The sequence below is a fragment of the Petromyzon marinus genome, chromosome 79, assembly GCF_048934315.1.
Source record: "Petromyzon marinus isolate PM22_M1 ecotype Great Lakes invasive population chromosome 79, UKy_Petmar_22M1.pri1.0, whole genome shotgun sequence".
Classification (NCBI taxonomy): domain Eukaryota; kingdom Metazoa; phylum Chordata; class Hyperoartia; order Petromyzontiformes; family Petromyzontidae; genus Petromyzon; species Petromyzon marinus.
In genome coordinates, this window is record NC_133745.1 from 23,159,440 (window position 1) to 23,181,939 (window position 22,500).

Consider the following 22,500-nt stretch of genomic DNA (forward strand, 5'->3'; position numbering starts at 1 on the left):
AAACACTCACTCATACACTCACTCATTCACTCACTCATTCACTCACTCATACACTCACTCATACACTCACTCATACACTCACTCATACACTCACTCATACACTCACTTATACACTCATTCACTCACTCATACACTCACTCATACACTCACTCATACACTCACTCACTCATACACTCACTCATACACTCACTCACTCATACACTCACTCACTCATACACTCACTCATACACTCACTCACTCATACACTCACTCATACACTCACTCACTCATACACTCACTCACTCATACACTCACTCACTCATACACTCACTCATACACTCACTCACTCATACACTCACTCACTCACTCATACACTCACTCATACACTCGCTCATACATTCACTCACTCACACACTCGCTCATACACTCAGTCATTCACACACTCGCTTACTCATACACTGACTCACTTAGACACTCACTGTGTATGAGTGAGTGAGTGTATGAGTGTGTGTATGAGTGAGTGAGTGTATGAGTGAGTGAGTGTATGAGTGAGTGTATGAGTGAGTGACCACCATCACCACCATCATCACTATCATCACCACTACCATACACTCACTCACTCATACACTCACTCACTCACTCATACACTCACTCACTCATACACTCACTCACTCATACATTCACTCACTCATACACTCACTCATACATTCACTCACTCATACATTCACTCACTCATACACTCACTCATACACTCACTCACTCATACACTCACTCACTCACTCATACACACACTCATACACTCACTCACTCATACACAGTGAGTGTCTAAGTGAGTCAGTGTATGAGTGAGTAAGCGAGTGTGTGAATGACTGAGTGTATGAGCGAGTGTGTGAGTGAGTGAATGTATGAGCGAGTGTGTGAGTGAGTGAGTGTATGAGTGAGTGAGTGTATGAGTGAGTGAGTGTGTGAGTGAGTGAGTGTATGAGTGTGTGAGTGTATGAGTGAGTGTATGAGTGAGTGAGTGTATGAGTGAGTGGTTGAGTGGGTGGTTGAGTGGGTGAGTGGGTGGGTGAATGGGTGGGTGGGTGTGTGGGTGAGTGAGTGTGTGGGTAAGTGAGTGAGTGGGTGGGTGGGTGAGTGAGTGGGTGTATGATTGTGTGAGTGAGTGTATGAGTGAGTGTATGAGTGAGTGAGTGTATGAGTGAGTGTATGGATGAGTGAGTGAGTGATGGTGGTGATGGTGGTGATGGTAGTGATAATGGTGGTGATGGTGGTGACGATGGTGACGGTGGTGATGGTGTTGATGGTGGTGATGGTAGTGATGATGGTGATGGTGGTGATGGTAGTGGTGATGATAGTGATGATGGTGGTGATGGTGGTGATGATGGTGATGGTGGTGACGATGGTGATGATGGTGATGGTGGTGATGATGGTGATGGTGGTGATGGTGGTGATGGTGGTGATGGTAGTGATGGTGGTGATGGTGATGGTAGTGATGATGGTGATGATGATGGTGATGGAGGTGATGGTGGTGATGATGGTGGTGATGTTGATGATGGTGGTGATGGTGATGATGATGATGATGGTGATGATGATGGTGGTGATGATGATGGTGATGATGATGGTGGTGATAATGATGGTGGTGATGGTGATGGTAGTGATGGTGATGATGGTGGTGATGGTGGTGTTGATGATGATGATGATGGTAGTGATGATGGTGGTGATAGTGTTGATGGTGGTGATGGTGGTGATGATGATGGTGATGGTGGTGATGATGGTAGTGATGATGATGATGGTGATGATGCTGATGGTGATGATGATGATGGTAGTGTTGGTGATGATGGTGTTGATGGTGTTGGGGGTGGTGATGTTGGTGATGATACAGGAAGTGACACGTGAGGTGATGTCACACCACAGGTCCTGGTGACGCTGCAGCAGGAGGTGGTGATGGTGATGGTAGTGATGGTGGTGGTGATGATGATGGTGGTGATGATGATGATGATGGTGATGTTGATGGTGTTGATGGTGGTGATGGTAGTGATGATGTTGATGATGATGGTGGTGATGGTGGTGATGATGGTGGTGATGGTGGTGGTGATGGTGATGGTGGTGATGGTGATGGTGGTGATGATGGTGGTGAAAGGGTGGGTGATGGTGATGGTGGTGATGGTGGTGAAGGTGGTGGTGATAAAGGTGGTGATGGTGGTGATGATGGTGATGGTGGTGATGATGGTGATGGTAGTGATGGTGATGATGGTGATGATGATGATGATGGTGGTGATGATGATGATGGTGATGGTAGTGATGATGGTGATGTCACACCACAGGTCCTGCTGACACTGCAGAAGGAGGTGGTGATGATGGAGCTGCAGATTGCTGAGCTCGCTCAGAGCCACTCCGCATTCAACGCCTCCCTCGCTGAGAGCACGAAGAGCCTGCAGGCCGCTCGGGTGACAACATCACCACCACCATCAACATCACCATCACCACCATCACCACAATCATCATCACCATCACCACCATCACCACCATCATCACCACCATCATCACCATCATCACCACCATCACCACCATCATCACCACCATCACAACCACCATCACCATCATCACCACCATCACCATCACCACCATCACCACCATCATCACCATCAACATCATCACCATCACAACCATCACCACCATCACCATCATCACCATCAACATCACCACCATCATCACCACCATCATCACCATCAACATCACCATCACCACCATCATCACCATCAACATCACCATCATCACCACCACCATCATCACCATCAACATCACCATCACAACCACCATCACCATCATCATCATCACCTTCACCATCACCATCATCACCATCATCATCACCATCATCACCATCATCACCATCATCATCACCATCAACATCACCATCACAACCACCATCACCATCACCACCATCATCACCACCATCACCACCATCATCAACATCACCATCATCACCATCACAACCACCATCACCATCATCACCATCACCACCACCATCATCACCATCACCACCATCACCACCATCATCACCACCATCACCACCACCATCACCACCATCATCACAATCATCACCACCATCATCAACATCACCATCATCACCATCACAACCACCATCACCATCATCACCATCACCACCATCACCACCATCATCACCATCAACATCATCACCATCACCATCATCAACATCAACATCACCATCACAACCACCATCAACATCATCACCATCAACATCATCACCATCAACATCACCACCATCACCACCATCAACATCACCATCACCATCATCAACATCACCATCACCATCAACATCACCACCATCACCATCACCACCATCATCACCATCATCACCATCATCATCACCATCACCATCATCACCACCACCATCATCACCATCAACATCACCATCACCACCATCATCAACATCACCATCATCACCATCACCATCATCACCATCATCATCATCACCATCATCATCACCATCATCACCATCATCATCACCACCATCACCATCATCACCACCATCACCATCACCACCATCACCACCATCACCACCATCACCACCATCACCATCATCACCATCATCACCATCATCACCATCATCACCACCATCATCACCATCACCATCATCACCATCATCATCACCATCATCACCATCATCATCACCATCACCATCACAACCACCATCACCATCATCATCACCATCACAACCACCATCACCATCATCATCATCACCTTCACCATCACCATCATCATCACAACCACCATCATCATCATCACCTTCACCATCATCATCATCACCATCATCATCACCATCATCACCATCATCATCATCACCATCATCATCACCATCATCATCACCATCATCACCATCACCATCATCACCATCATCACCACCATCATCACCATCATCATCACCATCACAACCACCATCACCACCATCACCACCACCATCATCACCATCACAACCATCATCACCATCACCACCATCACCATCATCACCATCATCATCACCATCATCATCACCATCACAACCACCATCACCATCATCACCATCATCATCATCACCACCTTCACCATCATCACCATCATCACCATCACCACCACCACCATCACCACCATCACCATCACCACCATCATCATCATCATCACCACCATCACCATCATCACCATCATCACCACCATCAACATCACCAGCATCATCATCATCACCATCACTACCATTACCACCATCACCACCATCACCAGCATCACCACCATCACCATCATCACCACCATCATCATCATCATCACCATCATCATCATCACCATCATCATCACCATCATCACCATCATCACCTTCACCATCACCATCATCACAACCATCAGCATCACCATCATCACCACCATCATCACCATCATCATCATCACCATCATCATCATGACCACCATCATCATCATCATCACCATCATCACCATCACAACCACCATCACCCTCATCACCATCATCATCATTACCATCACCATCATCACCACCATCATCATCATCACCACCATCATCACCATCACCACCATCATCACCATCATCACCACCATCATCACCATCACAACCACCATCATCATCATCACCACCATCACCATCATCACCATCATCACCACCATCATCATCACCATCATCATCACCACCATCACCATCATCACCACCATCACCATCACCACCATCACCAGCATCACCACCATCACCACCATCACCATCATCATCACCACCATCACCACCATCACCATCACCACCATCACTAGCATCATCACCATCATCACCACCATCATCACCATCATCACCACCATCATCACCATCATCATCACCACCATCACCACCATCATCACCTTCACCATCACCACCATCACCACCATCATCACCACCATCACAACCACCATCACCATCATCACCATCATCACAACCATCAGCATCACCATCATCACCACCATCATCACCATCATCATCATCACCAACATCATCATGACCACCATCATCATCATCACCATCATCACCATCACAACCACCATCACCCTCATCACCATCATCATCATTACCATCACCATCATCACCACCATCATCATCATCACCACCATCATCACCATCACCACCATCATCACCATCATCACCATCATCACCACCATCATCACCATCACAACCACCATCATCATCATCACCACCATCACCATCATCACCATCATCACCATCATCACCACCATCATCATCACCATCATCATCACCACCATCACCATCATCACCACCATCACCATCATCACCATCACCACCATCACCAGCATCACCACCATCACCACCATCACCACCATCACCATCATCATCACCACCATCACCACCATCACCATCACCACCATCACCAGCATCATCACCATCATCACCACCATCATCACCATCATCACCACCATCATCACCATCATCATCACCACCATCACCACCATCATCACCTTCACCATCACCACCATCACCACCATCATCACCACCATCACAACCACCATCACCATCATCACCATCATCACCACCATCACCACCATCATCACCATCATCACCACCATCACCACCATCATCATCATCACCATCAACATCATCATCACCATCATCACCATCACCACCATCACCAACATCATCACCATCACCACCATCACCATCACCAGCATCATCACCATCATCATCACAACCACCATCATCATCATCATCACCATCATCACCATCACCAGCATCATCACCATCACCATCATCACCATCATCATCATCACCATCATCATCATCACCACCATCATCACCATCACCACCATCATCATCATCACCACCATCATCATCACCAGCATCATCACCATCACCATCACCACCATCATCACCAGCATCATCACCACCATCACCACCATCACCAGCATCATCACCACCATCACCATCATCACCACCATCATCACCACCATCACAACCACCATCACCATCATCACCACCATCATCACCACCATCACAACCACCATCACCATCATCACCATCATCACCATCATCACCACCATCACCACCATCATCATCATCACCATCAACATCATCATCACCATCATCACCATCATCACCATCACCACCATCACCAGCATCATCACCATCACCACCATCACCAACATCATCACCATCACCACCATCACCATCACCAGCATCATCACCATCATCATCATCACAACCACCATCATCATCATCACCATCACCACCATCACCATCATCACCATCACCAGCATCATCACCATCATCATCACCAGCATCATCACCATCATCATCACCATCATCATCACCATCATCACCATCATCACCACCATCATCATCACCATCATCACCATCATCATCACCACCATCATCACCATCACCACCATCATCATCACCACCATCATCACCACCATCACCATCATCACCAGCACCATCACCATCACCACCATCACCACCATCACCAGCATCATCACCATCACCACCATCATCACCACCATCATCACCGCCACCATCACCACCACCGTCACCACCATCATCACCACCACCATCACCACCATCATCTCCCCCGTGTCTCCCCCGTGTCTCCCCCGTGTCTCACCCCGTGTCTCCCTCGTGCCTCCCCGTGTCTCCCCGTGTCTTTCCGTGTCTCCCCCCTGTCTCCCCCGTGTCTCCCCCGTGTCTCTCTGTGTCTCCCCGTGTCTCCCCTGTGTCTCCCCGTGTCTCCCCTGTGTCTCCCCTGTGTCTCCCCTGTGTCTCCCCTGTGTCTCCCCGTGTCTCCCCGTGTTTCCCACATCTCCCCGTGTCTCCGTGTCACCCCGTGTCTCCCCCCGTGTCTCCCCCCTGTCTCCCCCGTGTCTCCCCCTTGTCTCCCCGTGTCACCCCGTGTCTCTCCCCCCGTGTCTCCCCGTGCCTCTCTGTCTCTCCCCGTGTCTCCCCGTGTCTCCCCGTGTCTCCCCCGTGTCTCCCCGTGTCTCCCCCCTGTCTCCCCCCTGTCTCCCCCCTGTCTCCCCCTTGTCTCCCCGTGTCACCCCGTGTCTCTCCCCCCGTGTCTCCCCGTGTCTCTGTCTTTCCCCGTGTCTCCCGTGTCTCCCCGTGTCTCTCCCCCCGTGTCTCCCCGTGTCTTTCTGTCTCTCCCCGTGTCTCCCCGTGTCTCCCCGTGTCTCCCCGTGTCTCCCCGTGTCTCCCCCTTGTCTCCCCCGTGTCTCCCCGTGTCTCCCCCTTGTCTCCCCGTGTCACCCCGTGTCTCCCCCCGTGTCTCTCCCCCCGTGTCTCCCCCTTGTCTCCCCGTGTCTCCCCGTGTCTCTCCCCCGTGTCTCCCCGTGTCTCCTCCCTGTCTCCCCCGTGTCTCCCCGTGTCTCCCCCTTGTCTCCCCGTGTCACCCCGTGTCTCCCCCCGTGTCTCTCCCCCCGTGTCTCCCCCTTGTCTCCCCGTGTCTCTCCCCGTGTCTCCCCCGTGTTACCCCGTGTCTCTCCCCCCGTGTCTCCCCGTGTCTCCCCGTGTCTCCCCGTGTCTCCAGGCCGAGCTGCTGAAGCTACAGAACGAGAAGAGAAGTCTCTACAAAGTCTGTAGAGACTTGCTGCTCATGTCCACATCTCCCCGTGTCTCCCCGTGTCTCTCTCCCCGTGTCTCCCCGTGTCTCCCCGTGTCTCCCCGTGTCTCCCCGTGTCTCCAGGCCGAGCTGGTAAAGCTCCAGAATGATAAGAGAAGTCTCTACAAAGTCTGTAGAGACTTGCTGCTCATGTCCACATCTCCCCGTGTCTCTCCCCCATGTCTCCCCGTGTCTCTCTGTCTCCCCCCGTGTCTCCCCGTGTCTCCCCGTGTCTCTCTGTCTCCCCCCGTGTCTCTCCCCGTGTCTCTGTCTCTCCCCCCGTGTCTCCAGGCCGAGCTGCTGAAGCTCCAGAACGAGAAGAGAAGTCTCTACAAAGTCTGTAGAGACTTGCTGCTCATGTCCACATCTCCCCGTGTCTCCCCGTGTCTCTCCCCCCGTGTCTCTCTGTCTCTCCCCGTGTCTCCCCGTGTCTCTCCCCCCGTGTCTCTCTGTCTCTCCCCGTGTCTCCCCGTGTCTCCCCGTGTCTCCAGGCCGAGCTGCTGAAGCTACAGAATGAGAAGAGAAGTCTCTACAAAGTCTGTAGAGACTTGCTGCTCATGTCCACATCTCCCCGTGTCTCTCCCCCATGTCTCCCCGTGTCTCTCTGTCTCCCCCCGTGTCTCCCCGTGTCTCCCCGTGTCTCCCCGTGTCTCCCCGTGTCTCCCCGTGTCTCCCCGTGTCTCTGTGTCACCCCCGTGTCTCCAGGCCGAGCTGCTGAAGCTACAGAACGAGAAGAGAAGTCTCTACAAAGTCTGCAGAGACTTGCTGCTCATGTCCACATCTCCCCGTGTCTCCCCGTGTCTCTCCCCCCGTGTCTCCCCGTGTCTCCCCGTGTCTCCCCGTGTCACCCCGTGTCTCCCCATGTCTCCCCGTGTCTCCCCGTGTCTCCCCGTGTCTCCCCGTGTCCCTGTCTCTCCCCACGTGTCTCCAGGCCGAGCTGTTGAAGCTCCAGAATGATAAGAGAAGTCTCTACAAAGTCTGTAGAGACTTGCTGCTCAAGTCCACATCTCCCCGTGTCTCCCTCCGTGTCTCCCCGTGTCTCTCTGTCTCTCCCCGTGTCTCCCCGTGTCTCCCCGTGTCTCCCCGTGTCTCCCCGTGTCTCCCCGTGTCTCCCCGTGTCTCCCCGTGTCTCCCCGTGTCTCCCCATGTCTCCCCGTGTCTCTCTGTCTCTTCCCGTGTCTCCCCGTGTCTCCCCGTGTCTCCCCCGTGTCTCCCCGTGTCTCCCCGTGTCTCCCCGTGTCTCCCCGTGTCTCTGTCTCTCCCCCCGTGTCTCCAGGCCGAGCTGCTGAAGCTCCAGAACGAGAAGAGAAGTCTCTACAAAGTCTGTAGAGACTTGCTGCTCATGTCCACATCTCCCCGTGTCTCCCCGTGTCTCTCCCCCCGTGTCTCCCCGTGTCTCCCCGTGTCTCTCTCCCCGTGTCTCCCCGTGTCTCCCCGTGTCTCTCTGTCTCTCCCCGTGTCTCCCCGTGTCTCTCCCCCCGTATCTCCCCGTGTCTCCCCGTGTCTCTCTGTCTCTCCCCGTGTCTCCCCGTGTCTCTCCCCCCGTGTCTCTCTGTCTCTCCCCCCGTGTCTCCCCGTGTCTCTGTCTCTCCCCCCGTGTCACCCCGTGTCTCTCCCCCCGTGTCTCCCCGTGTCTCCCCGTGTCTCTCTGTCTCTCCCCGTGTCTCCCCGTGTCTCTCTCCCCGTGTCTCTCTGTCTCCCCCCGTGTCTCCCCGTGTCTCTGTCTCTCCCCCCGTGTCTCCCCGTGTCTCTGTCTCTCCCCCCGTGTCTCCAGGCCGAGCTGCTGAAGCTACAGAACGAGAAGAGAAGTCTCTACAAAGTCTGTAGAGACTTGCTGCTCATGTCCACATCTCCCCGTGTCTCTCCCCCATGTCTCCCCGTGTCTCTCTGTCTCTCCCCGTGTCTCCCCGTGTCTCCCCGTGTCTCTCCCCCCGTGTCTCCCCGTGTCTCCCCGTGTCTCTCTGTGTCTCCCCGTGTCTCCCCGTGTCTCCAGGCCGAGCTGGTAAAGCTACAGAATGATAAGAGAAGTCTCTACAAAGTCTGTAGAGACTTGCTGCTCAAGTCCAAGGAGGTTTGCGGCCTCGGTCCGGATGACGAAGCTCCACCCGAGATGCAGCAGGTGACAGCATCATCATCATCAGTATCATCATCATCATCAGTATCATCATCATCAGTAGTGTCATCATCATCAGTATCATCATCATCATCAGCATCATCATCATCAGTAGTGTCATCATCATCAGTAGTGTCATCATCATCATCAGCATCATCATCATCAGTAGTGTCATCATCATCATCAGTATCATCATCATCAGTAGTGTCATCATCATCAGTAGTGTCATCATCAGTAGTGTCATCATCATCAGTAGTATCATCATCATCAGTAGTGTCATCAGTATCATCATCATCATCAGTAGTGCCATCATCAGCATCAGCATCATCAGCATCATCATCAGTAGTGTCATCATCATCATCATCAGTATCATCATCATCAGTAGTGTCATCAGTATCATCATCATCAGTATCATCATCATCATCAGTAGTGTCATCATCATCAGTATCATCATCATCAGTAGTGTCATCATCATCAGCATCATCAGCATCATCATCATCAGTAGTGTCATCATCATCATCAGTAGCAGCATCATCATCATCAGTAGTGTCATCATCATCATCAGTAGTGTCATCATCATCAGTAGTATCATCATCATCAGTATCATCATCATCAGTAGTGTCATCATCATCAGTAGTATTATCATCATCATCATCAGTATCATCATCATCATCAGTAGCATCATCATCAGTAGCATCATCATCATCAGTAGCATCATCATCAGTAGTAGCATCATCATCAGTAGGAGTATCATCAGTAGATGATGTTGACGATGATGATGACGTTGATGTAGGCAATGATGATGCAGATGTTGACGATGTTGACGATGATGATGTTGATGACGATGTAGATGATGTTGTTGTTAATGATGATGTAGATGATGATGTAGACAATGATGGTGTTGATGTTGTTGATGTTGTTGTTGATGATGTTGATGTTGTTGATGATGTTGTTGATGTTGTTGACGATGTAGATGATGATGTTGATGATGATGACGATGTTGATGTAGACAATGACGATGATGTAGACAATGTTGATGTTGTTGATGTTGTTGATGTAGATGTTGTTGTTGTTGATGTTGTTGACGATGTAGATGTTGTTGATGTTGTTGATGTTGAGGATGTTGATGATGTTGTTGATGTTGTTGATGATGTTGTTGATGTTGTTGATGATGTTGTTGATGTTGTTGATGTTGTTGTTGATGTTGTTGTTGATGTTGATGATGATGATGATGTTGATGATGATGATGTTGATGATGTTGTTGATGTTGATGATGATTATGTTGTTGATGTTGTTGATGATGATGTTGTTGATGTTGTTGTTGATGTTGTTGATGTTGTTGATGTTGTTGTTGATGTTGTTGATGTTGTTGATGTTGTTGATGTTGATGATGTTGTTGATGTTGTTGATGTTGTTGATGATGTTGTTGATGTTGATGATGATGTTGTTGATGATGATGTTGTTGATGTTGATGTTGTTGATGTTGTTGATGTTGTTGATGTTGTTGATGATGTTGTTGATGTTGATGATGATGTTGTTGATGATGTTGTTGATGTTGTTGACGATGTAGATGATGATGTTGATGATGATGACGATGTTGATGTAGACAATGACGATGATGTAGACAATGTTGATGTTGTTGATGTTGTTGATGTAGATGTTGTTGTTGTTGATGTTGTTGACGATGTAGATGTTGTTGATGTTGTTGATGTTGAGGATGTTGATGATGTTGTTGATGTTGTTGATGATGTTGATGATGTTGTTGATGTTGTTGTTGATGTTGTTGACGATGTAGATGTTGTTGATGTTGTTGATGTTGAGGATGTTGATGATGTTGTTGATGTTGTTGATGATGTTGTTGACGATGTAGATGATGTTGATGTAGACAATGACGATGATGTAGACAATGTTGATGTTGTTGATGTTGATGTAGATGTTGTTGTTGTTGTTGATGTTGTTGACGATGTAGATGTTGTTGTAGTTGATGTTGTTGTTGATGTTGTTGATGTTGTTGATGTTGAGGATGTTGTTGATGTTGTTGTTGACGATGTAGATGATGATGATGACGATGTTGATGTAGACAATGACGATGATGTAGACTGATGATGTTGTTGATGTTGTTGTTGATGTTGTTGATGTTGTTGATGATGATGTAGACAATGACGATGATGTAGACAATGGAGATGTTGATGTTGTTGATGTAGACTGTTGATGTTGATGATGATGTTGTTGATGATGTTGATGATGATGTAGATGATGATGTAGACAATGATGTTGATGTTGTTGATGTAGACAATGATGATGTTGTTGTTGATGTTGTTGTTGACGTTGTTGTTGATGTTGTTGTTGTTGACGTTGTTGTTGATGTTGTTGTTGTTGACGTTGTTGATGTTGTTGATGTTGTTGACGTTGTTGTTGTTGATGTTGTTGATGTTGTTGTTGACGTTGTTGATGTTGTTGTTGATGTTGTTGATGTTGTTGATGTTGTTGTTGATGTTGTTGTTGATGTTGATGTTGTTGTTGTTGTTGATGTTGTTGTTGATGTTGTTGATGTTGTTGACGTTGTTGTTGTTGATGTTGTTGATGTTGTTGATGTTGTTTTTGATGTTGATGTTGTTGTTGTTGATGTTGTTGTTGTTGTTGACGTTGTTGTTGACGTTGTTGTTGATGTTGTTGTTGATGTTGTTGTTGTTGATGTTGACGATGTTGTTGATGTTGACGATGTTGTTGATGTTGTTGTTGATGTTGTTGTTGATGATGTTGTTGATGTTGTTGTTGATGTTGTTGATGTTGTTGTTGATGTTGTTGTTGATGTTGTTGTTGTTGTTGATGTTGTTGTTGTTGATGTTGTTGATGTTGTTGTTGATGTTGTTGTTGATGTTGTTGACGATGTTGTTGACGTTGTTGTTGTTGATGTTGACGATGTTGTTGTTGATGTTGTTGTTGACGTTGTTGACGTTGTTGACGATGTTGTTGTTGATGTTGACGATGTTGTTGTTGATGTTGTTGTTGACGTTGTTGACGTTGTTGACGATGTTGTTGTTGTTGTTGACGATGTTGTTGATGTTGTTGTTGATGCTGCAGGCGTTAGAGGGAGGCCCGGAGACCCTGGATGAGATCGACGCAGCCATCGAAGACGCTCGGACACGTGCATCACTCCTCAACATCAACCCCCAGGTGACGCCTCCACTCATTCACTCATTCATTCACTCACTCATTCATTCACTCATTCACTCATTCATTCACTCATTCATTCACTCATTCACTCACTCATACACTCACTCACTCATACACTCATTCATTCATACACTCACTCATTCATTCACTCATTCATTCACTCATTCATACACTCACTCATTCACTCATTCATTCATACACTCATTCATTCATTCACTCATTCATTCACTCACTCATTCATTCACTCACTCATTCACTCATACACTCACTCAGTCACTCACTCATTCATTCATTCACTCACTCACTCATTCATTCACTCACTCATTCACTCATTCATTCACTCACTCACTCATTCACTCAGTCACTCATTCACTCATTCATTCACTCACTCACTCATTCATTCACTCAGTCACTCATTCATTCATTCATACACTCACTCATTCATTCATACACTCAGTCACTCACTCATTCATTCATTCATACACTCACTCATACACTCACTCATACACTCACTCATTCATACACTCATTCATTCATACACTCACTCACTCATACACTCACTCACTCATACACTCACTCATACACTCACTCATACACTCACTCACTCATACACTCACTCATACACTCACTCATACACTCACTCACTCATTCACTCATACACTCACTCAGTCACTCACTCATTCATTCATTCACTCACTCACTCATTCATTCACTCACTCACTCATTCACTCATTCATACACTCACTCATTCACTCAGTCACTCATTCACTCATTCATTCACTCACTCACTCATTCATTCACTCACTCATTCATTCATACACTCATTCACTCATTCATTCATACACTCACTCAGTCACTCACTCATTCATTCATTCATACACTCACTCATACACTCACTCATACACTCACTCATTCATACACTCATTCATTCATACACTCACTCATTCACTCACTCACTCATTCACTCATTCATTCATACACTCACTCACTCATTCACTCATACACTCACTCACTCATTCACTCATTCATACACTCACTCACTCATACACTCACACACTCATACACTCATTCATACACTCACTCATTCACTCACTCATTCACTCATACACTCACTCACTCATTCACTCATTCATACACTCACTCATACACTCACTCACTCATACACTCACTCATACACTCACTCATACACTCACTCACTCATACACTCACTCACTCATTCACTCATTCATACACTCACTCATACACTCACTCACTCATACACTCACTCATACACTCACTCATTCATACACTCACTCATACACTCACTCACTCATACACTCACTCATACACTCTCTCATACACTCACTCATACACTCACTCACTCATACACTCACTCATACACTCACTCATACACTCACTCACTCATACACTCACTCATACACTCTCTCATACACTCACTCATACACTCACTCACTCATACACTCACTCACTCATACACTCACTCATACACTCTCTCATACACTCACTCATACACTCACTCATACACTCACTCTCTCATACACTCATACACTCACTCACTCATACACTCACTCACTCATACACTCACTCACTCATACACTCACTCATTCATACACTCACTCACTCATACACTCACACACTCATACACTCATTCATACACTCACTCATTCACTCACTCATTCACTCATACACTCACTCACTCATTCACTCATTCATACACTCACTCATACACTCACTCACTCATACACTCACTCATACACTCACTCATACACTCACTCACTCATACACTCACTCACTCATTCACTCATTCATACACTCACTCATACACTCACTCACTCATACACTCACTCATACACTCACTCATTCATACACTCACTCATACACTCACTCACTCATACACTCACTCATACACTCTCTCATACACTCACTCATACACTCACTCACTCATACACTCACTCATACACTCACTCATACACTCACTCATACACTCACTCACTCATACACTCACTCATACACTCTCTCATACACTCACTCATACACTCACTCACTCATACACTCACTCACTCATACACTCACTCATACACTCTCTCATACACTCACTCATACACTCACTCATACACTCACTCTCTCATACACTCATACACTCACTCACTCATACACTCACTCACTCATACACTCACTCACTCATACACTCACTCATACACTCACTCACTCATACACTCACTCACTCATACACTCACTCACTCATACACTCACTCACTCATACACTCACTCACCCACCCCCCCACCACTCACCACCCACCCCCCCACCCACCACCCACCCACCACCCCCCCCACCACTGAGATTGCTCTGCAGGTGCTGGAGGAGTTTGAGAATCGCCGCGTGGCCATCGAGGAGCTCCAGGGGGAGGTGGAGACACTGAGACAGACCCTGGGGGAGCAGCAGAGACACTTAGACACGGTGGGACATAGACACACACATAGACACACACACATAGACACACATAGACACACACATAGACACACACACATAGACACACACACACATAGACACTGAGACAGACCCTGGGGGAGCAGCAGAGACACTTAGACACGGTGGGACACACACACATAGACACACACACATAGACACACATAGACACACACACACATAGACACTGAGACAGACCCTGGGGGAGCAGCAGAGACACTTAGACATGGTGGGACACACACACATAGACACACACACATAGACACACATAGACACACACACACATAGACACTGAGACAGACCCTGGGGGAGCAGCAGAGACACTTAGACACGGTGGGACATAGACACACACATAGACACACACATAGACACACACACATAGACACACACACATAGACACACACACACATAGACACACACACACATAGACACACACACATAGACACACACACATAGACACACACACACATAGACACATAGACACAGACACATAGACACACACACATAGACACACACACATAGACACACACACATAGACACACACACAGACACACATAGACACACACACATAGACACACACACATAGACACATAGACACACACACATAGACACACACATAGACACACACACATAGACACACACACATAGACACTGAGACAGACCCTGGGGGAGCAGCAGAGACACTTAGACACGGTGGGACATAGACACACATAGACACATAGACACACACATAGACACACACACATAGACACACACACATAGACACTGAGACAGACCCTGGGGGAGCAGCAGAGACACTTAGACACGGTGGGACACATAGACACACACACATAGACACACACACACATAGACACACACACACACATAGACACACACACACATAGACACACACACATAGACACACACACACATAGACACATACACACATAGACACATAGACACACACATAGACACACACATAGACACATAGACACACATAGACACACATAGACACACACATAGACACACACATAGACACACACACATAGACACACATAGACACACACATAGACACACACACACATAGACACACACACATAGACACACACACATAGACACACACATAGACACACACACACATAGACACACATAGACACACACATAGACACACACATAGACACATAGACACATAGACACACACATAGACACACACACACATAGACACACACACATAGACACACAGACAGACCCTGGGGGAGCAGCAGAGACACTTAGACACGGTGGGACACACACACATAGACACACACACACATAGACACACACACATAGACACTGAGACAGACCCTGGGGGAGCAGCAGAGACACTTAGACACGGTGGGACATAGACACACATAGACACATAGACACACACACATAGACACACACATAGACACACACACACATAGACACTGAGACAGACCCTGGGGGAGCAGCAGAGACACTTAGACACGGTGGGACATAGACACACAGACACATAGACACACACACATAGACACACACATTGACACACACACATAGACACACACACACATAGACACACACACACATAGACACACACATATAGACACACACACACACATAGACACACACACATAGACACACACACACATAGACACACACACAGACACATAGACACACACACATAGACACACACACATAGACACACACACATAGACACACACACATAGACACACACACACAGACACACCCTGGTGGAGCAGCAGAGACACTTAGACACGGTGGGACATAGACACACACACATAGACACACATAGACACACACATAGACACTGAGACACACACATAGACACACATAGACACACACACATATACACACACACATAGACACACACATAGACACACACACATAGACACACACACATAGACACACACACAGACACACACATAGACACACACACACATAGACACACACACATAGACACACAGACACACACACAGACAGACACACATAGACACACACACATAGACACACACATAGACACACACACATAGACACACACACAGACCGACCTTGGGGGAGCAGCAGAGACACTTAGACACGGTGGGACACATAGACACACATAGACACACACACATAGACACACACATAGACACACACACACATAGACACACACACACATAGACACACACAGACAGACCCTGGGGGAGCAGCAGAGACACTTAGACACGGTGGGACATAGACACACATAGACACAGAAACACACATAGACACACATAGACACACATAGACACACACACATAGACACACACACATAGACACACACACACATAGACACACACACATAGACACACACACATAGACACACACACATAGACACACACACATAGACACACACACATAGACACACACAGACCCTGGGGGAGCAGCAGAGACACTTAGACACGGTGGGACATAGACACATAGACACACATAGACACACACATAGACACACACACAGACACACACACATAGACACACACATAGACACGCACACATAGACACACACTTAGACACGGTGGGACATAGACACACACACATAGACACACATAGACAAAGACACAACAACAACAACAACCGCCATTCGCCACTAAGTGGCGGTGACGTCACCACGACGCTTGTGCCAGGCTATGTGCACCCTGAGGCCACGTGAAGTGTCGAACGCCCGCTGGCAGGAGGTCACGGGGCAGACCCAGGTGCCACGGGTCGACTGACTGAGATGACTGAGATGAGTGGCTGATGCACCACCTGTGCCCCCTACTGTGGCAACCTGCTGTGCTTTAGCCACCCGGCGCTCCGCTCGTTGTTGTGAGCGTCGCTCCTCCGCCATCCGTTGTTGTTGGAGGGCGACTGCCTCCAACTGCCCAGTAGCGTCCTTCACGAGCCTCCTCCACAGAGGCCGATCTTGACACTGCTGGTACCAGTCATCGGCAAGTCCACTCAGCTCCACGTCCTCCTGTACCACGTCACTCCATCTCTTCTCTAGCCCGTGCCGCGCCCACTTAGCCCCCTCAATCCGGCCAAACAAAAGCTGTTTCGGCATGCGGTGGCTGGGCATGCGGGCTACATGACCCAGCCATCGCAGCCTTGCCTGCCGGAGGAGCTCACCGATGGGACCCTGCCCAGATCTTTCAAGGATTTGTGAGCTCCTCACACAATCCAGTCTGGTTAAACCCAGGATGGATCGTAGGCAGGCCAGCCTAAATGTTTCTAACCGGCGAAGATGTTCCATTAGGGGGGTCCACGTTTCGCAAGCGTAGAGAAGGGAGGGAATGACCGTGGCCGAGAAGACCTGAAGCTTAGTGCGGAGCGACAGACCAGGTAGCTTCCACACAGCGTTACGCAGCCGATGAAAAGATATTGCCGCTCGACTGATTCGGAGTGAGACCTCTGCTGTTAAACTGGAGCCAGTCATAAGCACACTGCCCAGGTATGGGAAACTCTCCACTCTCTCCACCACTGCCCCATCACCGATTGGGAGTTGTGGGGGTGGAGTGTCCGATGGTACAAAATACCCAGGCAGGTGCTTAGTTTTGGTGGGGCTGATGGTAAGGCCCCACCTCTTAGTGGCACGCTCCAGTCTCAGCAGCAGCGTCTCCAACTCCTCCTCTGACTGAGCAGCTATTACCAAATCATCAGCATACATAACGTGGTTGAGCAATAGGGAGCCATCCCTTGACCGCACCCGGGCATCGATTAGCCTCCCATTATATCTGTACCATATGGAGATTCCCCCGGTACAGCTATTGAAGGCTTCACGAACTACGTGGTCAAAATAGATGTTAAATAATGTGGGAGCCAGAGGACATCCCTGTCGCACCCCAAGGTGTACAGGGAATGGCTCTGACTCCCGGCCACGTAGTTTTACCCGGGCCCGCTCACCATCATGAAGGTCCTTAATGATCGTGAGCAGAGGGTCAGGTACTCCAAAAGCACGAAGAACGACCCAGAGCCCAGGCCTACTGATGGTATCATAGGCCTTGACCAGGTCAATAAAGCAGAGATGTAGGTCTTGTTGGAATTCCCTACACCTCTGCTGTAGCAGACAGACAGAAAATATGGCATCTGTGCAGGACCGCCCTTTCCTGAAACCGCATTGGGGCTCCGCATTGACACACACACATTGACACACACACATTGACACACACATAGACACACACATAGATACACACACACACATTGACACACACACATTGCCACACACACACAGAGATATGTGTATCTGTGTGTGTGTGTACCTGTGTGTGTGTACCTGTGTGTGTGTATCTGTGTGTGTATGTGTATCTGTGTGTATGTGTATCTGTGTGTGTGTATCTGTGTGTATTTGTGTGTGTATCTGTATTTCTGTGTGTGTGTATTTGTGTGTGTATCTGTATGTGTATCTGTGTGTGTATCTGTGTGTGTGTGAGTACCTGTGTGTGTGTACCTGTGTATGTGTGTATGTGTATCTGTGTGTGTGTACCTGTGTGTGTGTGTACCTGTGTGTGTGTGTGTGTACCTGTGTGTGTATGTGTATCTGTGTGTGTGTACCTGTGTGTGTATCTGTGTATGTGTACCTGTGTGTATGTGTATCTGTGTCTATATCTGCATGTGTATCTGTGTGTGTATCTGTGTATGTGTATCTGTGTGTATGTATCTGTATGTGTGTGTATCTGTATGTGTGTGTGTATCTGTGTGTGTGTATGTGTATCTGTGTGTATCTGTCTGTGTGTGTATCTGTGTATGTGTACCTGTGTGTGTATGTGTATCTGTGTCTATATCTGTATGTGTATCTGTGTGTGTATGTGTATCTGTGTCTATATCTGTATGTGTATCTGTGTGTGTATCAGTGTGTGTATCTGTGTGTGTGTGTGTGTATCTGTGTCTATATCTGTATGTGTGTGTGTGTATGTGTACCTGTGTGTGTGTGTATCTGTGTCTATATCTGTATGTGTGTGTGTGTATCTGTGTCTATATCTGTGTGTGTGTGTGTATCTGTGTACCTGTGTGTGTGTGTGTGTATCTGTGTGTGTATCTGTATGTGTATCTGTGTGTGTGTATCTGTGTCTATATGTGTACGTGTGTGTGTATCTGTGTGTGTATCTGTATGTGTACCTGTGTGTGTGTGTATCTGTGTCTATATCTGTATGTGTATCTGTGTGTGTATCTGTATGTGTATTTGTGTGTGTGTGTATCTGTGTCTATATCTGTATGTGCGTGTGTATCTGTATGTGTACCTGTGTGTGTGTGTATCTGTGTGTGTGTGTATCTGTGTCTATATCTGTACCTGTGTGTGTATCTGTGTGTGTATCTGTATGTGTACCTGTGTGTGTGTGTATCTGTGTCTATATCTGTATGTGTACCTGTGTGTGTGTGTATCTGTGTCTATATCTGTATGTGTGTGTGTGTATCTGTGTGTGTATCTGTATGTGTACCTGTGTGTGTGTGTATCTGTGTCTATATCTGTGTATCTGTGTGTGTATCTGTGTGTGTATCTGTGTGTGTATCTGTGTGTGTGTATCTGTGTCTATATCTGTATGTGTATCTGTGTGTGTATCTGTATGTGTACCTGTGTGTGTGTGTGTGTATCTGTGTGTGTATCTGTGTGTGTGTATCTGTGTCTATATCTGTATGTGTGTGTGTGTATCTGCGTGCATGTGTGTATCTGTGTCTATATCTGTATGTGTATCTGTGTGTGTATCTGTATGTGTACCTGTGTGTGTACCTGTGTGTGTGTGTGTGTGTATCTGTGTGTGTATCTGTATGTGTACCTCTGTGTGTGTATCTGTGTGTGTATCTGTATGTGTATCTGTGTGTGTGTGTATCTGTGTCTATATCTGTACCTGTGTGTGTATCTGTATGTGTATCTGTGTATGTGTGTGTGAGTACCTGTGTGTGTGTGTGTATCTGTGTGTGTGTATATCTGTGTCTATATCTGTACCTGTGTGTGTATCTGTATGTGTACCTGTGTGTGTGTATCTGTGTCTACATCTGTATCTGCGTGTGTGTATCTGTGTGTGTATCTGTATGTGTGTGTGTGTATCTGTGTGTGTATCTGTATCTGCGTGTGTGTATCTGTGTGTGTGTGTATCTGTGTGTGTGTGTATCTGTGTGTGTGTGTATCTGCGTGTGTGTATCTGTGTGTATGTGTACCTGTGTGTGTGTGTATCTGTGTGTGTGTGTATGTGTACCTGTGTGTGTATGTGTATCTGTGTGTGTGTATCTGTGTGTGTATCTGTGTATGTGTATCTGTGTGTGTGTATCTGTGTCTATATCTGTATGTGTATCTGTGTGTGTATCTGTATGTGTACCTGTGTGTGTGTGTCTGTGTCTATATCTGTATGTGTATCTGTGTGTGTATCTGTATGTGTACCTGTGTGTGTGTGTATATATCTGTGTCTGTATCTGTGTGTGTATCTGTGTGTGTGTATCTGTGTGTGTGTGTATGTGTGTGTGTATCTGTGTGTGTGTGTGTGTGTGTGTATGTGTGTGTGTATCTGTGTGTGTGTGTATGTGTATCTTTGTGTATCTGTATGTGTACCTGTGTGTGTATCTGTGTCTATATCTGTATGTGTGTGTGTATCTGTGTGTGTGTGTATCTGTGTGTGTGTGTGTATGTGTACCTGTGTGTGTGTGTATCTGTGTGTGTGTGTGTACCTTGTGTGTGTGTATCTGTGTGTGTGTATGTGTCTATATCTATACCTGTGTGTGTGTGTATCTGTGTGTGTGTACCTGTGTGTGTGTATGTGTGTGTGTGTATCTGTGTGTGTATCTGTGTATGTGTGTGTGTATGTGTGTGTGTATGTGTGTGTGTGTATGTGTGTATGTGTACCTGTGTGTGTATCTGTGTGTGTATGTGTACCTGTGTGTGTGTATCTGTGTGTGTATGTGTGTATGTGTGTGTATGTGTACCTTGTGTGTGTGTATCTGTGTGTGTGTATGTGTCTATATCTATACCTGTGTGTGTGTGTATCTGTGTGTGTGTATGTGTGTGTGTGTATCTGTGTGTGTGTGTGTGTGTATGTGTGTATCTGTGTGTGTATCTGTATGTGTGTGTGTGTATCTGTGTGTGTGTGTATGTGTATGTGTGTATCTGTGTGTGTGTATCTGTATGTGTATGTGTGTATCTGCGTGTCTGT

The 22,500-nt window shown here is 47.3% G+C and overlaps 2 protein-coding genes across 2 annotated transcripts in view; one reads left to right on the plus strand and one right to left on the minus strand.

Moving 5' to 3' along the window:
- Positions 1 to 22,500, minus strand: part of LOC142907476 (uncharacterized) — a 478,656-nt gene that overhangs the window by 132,418 nt on the left and 323,738 nt on the right. The gene's annotated exons all lie outside the window — the stretch shown is intronic.
- The window catches only part of LOC116937371 (structural maintenance of chromosomes protein 5-like), a 38,159-nt gene that overhangs the window by 4,836 nt on the left and 10,823 nt on the right, over positions 1 to 22,500 (plus strand). Inside the window, exons 3-6 of the mRNA XM_076057029.1 lie at positions 2,307 to 2,429; positions 9,604 to 9,729; positions 12,808 to 12,900; positions 15,254 to 15,358. Of these exons, the coding sequence (XP_075913144.1) occupies positions 2,307 to 2,429; positions 9,604 to 9,729; positions 12,808 to 12,900; positions 15,254 to 15,358 (447 nt within the window). The remainder of the gene's footprint in view (positions 1 to 2,306; positions 2,430 to 9,603; positions 9,730 to 12,807; positions 12,901 to 15,253; positions 15,359 to 22,500) is intronic.